Genomic DNA, 6,823 nt, shown 5'->3' with positions numbered 1-6,823 from the left:
CTTCTACACTGCTGGTGGGAATGTCAAATGGTACAACCACTTTGGAAATCGATTTGGCACTTCCTTAAAAAGCTAGAAATAGAACTACCATAGGATCCAGCAATCCCACTCCTTGGAATATATCCTACAGAAGTGAATCTTTACAGGAACAGATATATGCACACCCATGTTTATTGCAGCACTGTTTACAATAGCAAAAACATGGAAGCAACCAAGGTGCCCATCAATGGATGAATGGATAAATAAATTATGGTATATTCACACAATGGAATATTAGGCATCAATAAAGAACAGTGAGGAATCTGTGAAACTTTTCATAACATGGAGGAATCTGGACGGCATTATGCTGAGTGGAATTAGTCAGTTGCAAAAGGACAAATATTGTATAAGACCACTATTATAAGAACTTGAGAAATAGTTTAAACCTAGAAGAAAACATTCTTTTGTTGTTACGAGAGGGGGGAGGGAGGGATGGTGGGAGAGGGGCATTCACTCATTAGATAGCAGATAACTACTTTAGGTGAAGGGAAAGACAGCACACAATACAGTGGATGTCAGCACAATTGGACTAAACCAGAAGCAAAGAAGTTTCCTGAATAAACTGAATGCTTCAAAGGCCAGCATAGCAGGGGCAGGGGTCTGGGGACCATGGTTTCAGGGGACATCTAAGTCAATTGGCATAATAAGATCTATTAAGAAAACATTCTGCATCCCACTTTGAAGAGTGGCGTCTGGGGTCTTAAATGCTCGCAAGCAGCCATCTAAGATGCATCAATTGGTCTCAACCCACCTGGATCAAAGGAGAATGAAGAACACCAAGGACACAAGGCGATTATGAGCCCAAGAGACAGAAAGCACCACATGAACCAGCGACTACACCATCCTGAGACCTGAAGAACTAGATGGTGCCTGGCTACAATCAGTGACTGCCCTGACAAGGAACACAAGAGAGAACCCCTGAGGGAGCAGGACAGCAGTGGGATGCAGACTCCAAATTCTCATAAAAAGATCAGACTTAAAAGTCTGACTGAGACTAGAAGGACCCCGGTGGTCATGGCCCCCAGACCTTCTGTTGGCCCAGGACAGGAACCATTCCCGAAGCCGACTCTTCAGACACGGATTTCACTGGCCAGTGGGTTGGAGAGGGATGGTGGTGAGGAGTGAGCTTCTTGGATCAGGTGGACACTTGAGACTATGTTGGCATCTCCTGCCTGGAGGGGAGATGAGAGGGTGGAGGGGGTTAGAAGCTGACAAAATGGACACGAAAAGAGCGAGTGGAGAGAGAGAGCGGGCTGTTACTTTAGGGGGAGTAATTGGGAGGGTTTAGCAAGGTGTATGTGGGTTTTTGTGTGAGATACTGACTTTATTTGTTAACTTTCGCTTAAAGCACAATAAAAATTATATTAAAAAAAAAAAGTTGGGCAATGAACAAAGACCGAAGAAGAATTGATGCCTTTGAATTATGGCGCTGGTGAAGAATACTGAATATGCTATGAACTGCCGGTAGTACAAACAAATCTGTCTCAGAACAGCCAGAATACTCCTTAGACGTGAGGATGGCTAGAGTTCATCTCATGTACTTTGGACATGTTATCTGGAGGGAACGTTACCTGGAGAAGGACATCATGCTTGGTAAAGCAGAGGGTCAGCGAAAAAGAGGAATGCCCTCGTTGAGATGGATTAACTCAGTTGCTGCAACAAAGAGCTCAAACGGAATTGATTGTGAGGATGGCTCAGGACTGGGCAGTATTTCGTTCTACTAGACACAGGATAGTTCTACTATGCAAGGGAGAAACTTGATGCCGCCTCACAACAACACACACTAAGAACTCCCCAATTTATATCTCCAGAAAGGAACACTCCTCTGGATTGAAGACTTGTGTAGTTACCTGTCCACTTGATATCTCTATGTGGCTGCCTAAGAGGCACCTCAAACTAAACATGTTCCAAAATACAGCCCTGATATTGAGACTATTAGCCCATGGTCACAATGGTTGTCAACTCCATTCTTTTAGGTGCTGAGCAGTTTTCTCCACTGATCATTATCTTTGATTTCTCTCTTTTTTTTATACCCTCTGCCCACCCCTTCAGGGAACTATGCTGTCTATCCAATGCAAATATATGCAGAATCCCATCAGATTTCGCCACCTTCACTGTTAATCACCATGATCCAAGGTACCATCATTGTGTTGTTGTTGCTGTTACCATACTTTTAGGATTATTAAAAAAAAAAAAATCTCTGTACCTGGTCATTCTTCATCTTCCCTTTCCATTTGGTGAAGTTTGTATAATCTGCCCAACACTATGTCTTTGATCTCATCTTTTCTATTCTCCCAGCACTTATCATTACAACCTCTGCTGGCCTCTATGATTTGATTATTTTTGATGTTGTTGATTCTGTTTGCATCGTTTTTCTTCATGGTTATTTAAATTAAAACTTACATATTTCACTTGAATGGCAAGGTTATTTTCCCCTCTCTCTTTTGCAATTATGTGCTCCCTCTTTCTTGTCCTACAGGTTCACCAATCACCACTCCTCCAATCCTGAATTCCATTTCCTGACTCCCCAACTTGGTAGTACTGAGAGTATCACAAATTCAGCCACCATGACAGCTGGTAACTTGAGTTATTTCCTCCATGGAGGCTTTTCTGAAACTTGCAGCTGTTATATGCACCACTTTATGTTTGAGTATCTTGTTGTTATTGTTTGTTTTTCTTTTTTATACTACCTAGAAAACTTAACTTGTATTTTTTTATGCTTCAGGTGTTTCTGTGGGGCCTGGAAAAGTTTTTTTTTTTTTTTTTTGAGGCCGGCTGTATCTTGTTCTATTTTATCTCTTATTTCATGCATTTGAAGTGAATGGAGTTAAGACGGCAAAGGGTAACATCACAATGCCGTCTTGTCTCAAGCTGGGTTTTTCAATAATATATGTAGAAAAATATAGGTTAAAAAATTTATGTAGAAATAGACGTGCTAAAATAAACTGATGAACCCATGAAAATAGTGAGTTCATTAAAGGTGAATGTATTTGAGTGCATACTAAATTGGAGCACCATCTTCACCTCTTAAATAATGGCTGTTATCTGTCTAAATCTACCGAGATTATGGATGAACTGCATACTAGTGCCTATACTGTGAATTCTCATAACTCCATTAAAAATCAGGAGCCAAAATATCAACCTGTTTCCACTAACGTGAATAAAATTTTACATAGAATCTACTGTCATGAAACTGGATACTCTGGCTACGGAACCCTAAAAAAGAAGTAACAAGTCTATCTATCGTTATCACAGTCAGAATTGATCACAGAGACTAGCTTAGAATATCTCTATGTAAAATATACAGAACGAAGATTAAGGTTCAAGGGACATTCAATGACTTTTAGAAAGAAACAGCACTGAATATTTGTATTTTACAGTATCTTATTTTTTAGCTATATTTCTAAATGTCATATCCATATATGTAAACAATATCTTCACACCTAAAATAGGATTCAGGTTTTCTAATGTCTTTGGAAAGACAGAGATGCTTTCAGCTGTAATTAGAAAAAGAAGACTGAAACACAATTAGAGAAGGATAATGCATTCACAAGTACAAGGTATGTGACATGGAGGTGAACAGGAACAGGTGAAGAGGGGCGAATGGCATGTAGCTGCCTTTACGGGGTCACGAAATCAACCATCATGAATTTCTCTTTTTGAAGTCTTTGTCTTTAAGGATCTACGCTGCCCTGGGATCAGAATGACACTAAAAGTGTTCGATTAATGAGGAGCTTTGGCTATTTATCCCCCAGAGAGACAGAGAATGCAAATACTATGCCTATGACCACCTCACTCAACAGCCACCCCCAGTCAGGAAGCAGTGCCCCTGAGACTCCGCCCACAGTTGATCCTCATATGGAGGAGCCTTGTCCCTCACTTGTCCCTCCACCTTTCCTGGAAACACATCTTCTACATTTGGGGAAGATGTCAAGCATCATTCCTCAGTGATACCAGCCACGTAACCTGTGGTTCTTTAACGTTTAAAAATGAAGACAGGTGTTTCACTACAGCTTCATCCAGGGGAAGCTGTGAAGAGAGTACATGCATGAAATGATTTGAACCAAGTCTGCCAATAACTCATACCTAACCGTCTTCCATCTCCCTTGCATGTTTCCTTATATCTTTGTACCAATATCAGGGAACTTTTATTCTACCAGTCTTTTAATTGTCTTTACAATGGCATGGACCATTTTCCTCCTGAGCAGAAATCTGCCCCTTCTTATACAGCATGACTTTAAAAATTCTCTATCATTTAGTTGCATTCTTGTGATGGTGAAGGATGAGGGTTATCAGCTTCCCCTTAAGTTTCCATTCCTGGTTCTTAACACAATTTTTTAGTATCTCTGTGGCCTGTACTAGTCTCTGGAGGAAGAGGTAGAGCCTGAGGCAAACTCTTCAGGCTGCCTCCGTAGTCTACTTGTTTCTCTTTAAAGTTACCAAACATTTAAAATTATCGTAACAGTACAGATGTTGTTGTTATGTGCCATTGAGTTAGTTCTGACTCATAGTGACCCTATAGGACAAAGTAGAATGGCTCCATAGGGTTTCCAAGGAGAAGCTGGTGGATTCAAACTGTTGACATTTGGGTTAGCGGCCAAGGTCTTAACCACAGCACAGCCAGGGCTCCAACAGCACAGATAGTGTAATTAAAAAAAAAAAAAAATACAGCACCTTACCCTTTTCTTATTAAATAAATGTTTACACCCGGCTACATCAGCTTCTGGTCTTTTTTTAAAATTAAATGAATTAATAATGGGCATACAGAAGATACCCCCTCTGTATTTCCCACCATTCCTCTCTTACCTTTCCCCCAGATGGCATTTGTTTCTGGTGCTGCTGCTTTTGGTCTAGGGCTCATACATTTGATTGTCTTGTCACACCATTTTTTCCATCAGATACATCAACAATATGGAAACTAGAAACCAAACAAGTGTTTCCGAATTCCTTCTCTTGGGACTAACAGAGGATCTGGAACTGCAGTTCCTCCTCTTTATCCTGTTTTTGTCCATATACCTGGTCACTGTCTTTGGAAACCTGCTTATCATCCTGGCTGTTGGGTCTGACTCTCACCTCCACACTCCCATGTACTTCTTTCTTTCCAATCTCTCCTTCACTGACATCTGTTTCAGCACAACCACGATCCCAAAGATGTTGGTGAACCTCAAAGCACAGAATCAGAGCACCACTTATGGAGGCTGCCTCACCCAGGTCTGCTTTGTCCTGGTTTTTGCTGCTTTGGAAAATTTTCTTCTTGCAGCAATGGCTTATGACCGCTACGTGGCCATTTGTCACCCACTGAGGTACACGGTCATCATGAACCCCTGCCTTTGTGGCCTGCTGACTCTGCTCTCTCTGTTCATTACCACTGTGGATGCCCTGATCCACAGCCTGTTGGGGTTGCACCTGTCTTTCTGTATAGATCCGAAAATCCCCTACTTCTTCTGTGAAGTTATTCAGGTCACCAAGGTTGCGTGCTCTGATACCCTCATCAATAACATCTTCATATATTTTGCAGTTAGCATGTTGGGTGGCATTCCTCTGTTTGGGATTATTTTCTCTTATACCCAAATTGTGTCCTCCGTTTTGAAAATGCCATCAGCTGGTGGAAAGCATAAAGCTTTTTCTACCTGTGGATCTCACCTGTCAGTTGTTTTCTTATTTTATGGGACAGCTTTTGGTGCATATATTAGTGCTGCATTTATCCACTCATCCAGAAAGACTGCAGTTGTTTCAATGATGTACACTATGGTCACTCCCATGATGAACCCCTTCATCTATAGCCTGAGAAACAAGGACAGGAAGGGATCCTTGAGGAAACTGGTCAGGAGCATATCTGCTTTTCATTGATTATATTACCTCATTTGGACTTGGGTTTTTAGATTTTGTCAAGGTAAAAGAATGCTCATGAGGTGGGATACTTGACTCTTCCATCTCTGTGTTTGTCTAAAAGGACTAGACAACATAATGGCTAAATGCAATTCAATTTGGTTTTTAAACCTGACTTTGTTTCTTGTGTACTGTGTGATGCTTGACAAATAATTTCAACTCTCTAAACTCGGTTTCTTTAGTCAGGGTCTATAGAATCAGAGCCTGAGCCAGGGTTCTTTATTAACTGATTTGGGGGGAACATTCTTAGAATTTAAAAAGCAGGAAAAGGTGGATAGGGTAAGTAAAGAATGTAGGCAAATCTGTAGGCATAGCTAGAGACTAGCTTCAGCCTGATCCCATGGATAGAGCCATGAGAATGGAAACCCAGTTAATCCCAATGACAGTCAAGGGAGCTGAATTTTTATGTGTCAATATAGTTCTTACCAATACACGTCATTGGTAAACTATATGTGTTTAAGATAACATCGGCATCCACCATGCTCCATTTTATTGTCTATTGTTGTTCATTTTATATGCTGCTAAGTTAGCCATCAACTCATGACACAACAGGATCATACCATTATTATCCATAGTGTCTTTTTTGGCCTATTTTTTATGAGCAGATTACAAGGCCTTTCTTCCTTGTTTATCTTAGTTGGAAGCTTTGCTGAAAAATTTTCAGCATCACTGCAACACACAAGTCTCCAGTGACAATGCCTGAGGTGCATTGGCCAAAAATCAAGCATGGATCTTTCACATGGAAGGCGAGAATTCTGCCACTGAACCACTGCTGTTCCCCTTCATAATCTATAAAATTGGCATAATTAGATTATCTCAGTGGTTTCTAATGATTGTGATATAATTAAACCTTATCAGTGAGGAAGCCATCAGTTGTAATTAGAAAATATAAACA

At 40.7% G+C, this 6,823-nt stretch overlaps 1 protein-coding gene across 1 annotated transcript; it reads left to right on the top strand.

Moving 5' to 3' along the window:
* The first annotated feature begins 4,703 nt into the window (after positions 1 to 4,703).
* On the top strand, positions 4,704 to 6,823 carry LOC100676404 (olfactory receptor 7G2-like). The gene has a single exon (XM_003423668.4). The coding sequence runs from the start codon at positions 4,951 to 4,953 to the stop codon at positions 5,887 to 5,889; it is 939 nt and encodes a 312-aa protein (XP_003423716.3). The 5' UTR covers positions 4,704 to 4,950; the 3' UTR covers positions 5,890 to 6,823.

The sequence above is a fragment of the Loxodonta africana genome, chromosome 3, assembly GCF_030014295.1.
Source record: "Loxodonta africana isolate mLoxAfr1 chromosome 3, mLoxAfr1.hap2, whole genome shotgun sequence".
NCBI lineage: Eukaryota > Metazoa > Chordata > Mammalia > Proboscidea > Elephantidae > Loxodonta > Loxodonta africana.
The sequence above is the reverse complement of the archived record's forward strand: the minus strand, read 5'-3'. Positions and strand labels throughout refer to the sequence as shown.

Coding starts and splice junctions, on each gene's coding strand:
- LOC100676404 (XM_003423668.4), top strand. CDS start 4,951: ATGGAAACTAGAAACCAAACAAGTGTTTCCGAATTCCTTCTCTTGGGA.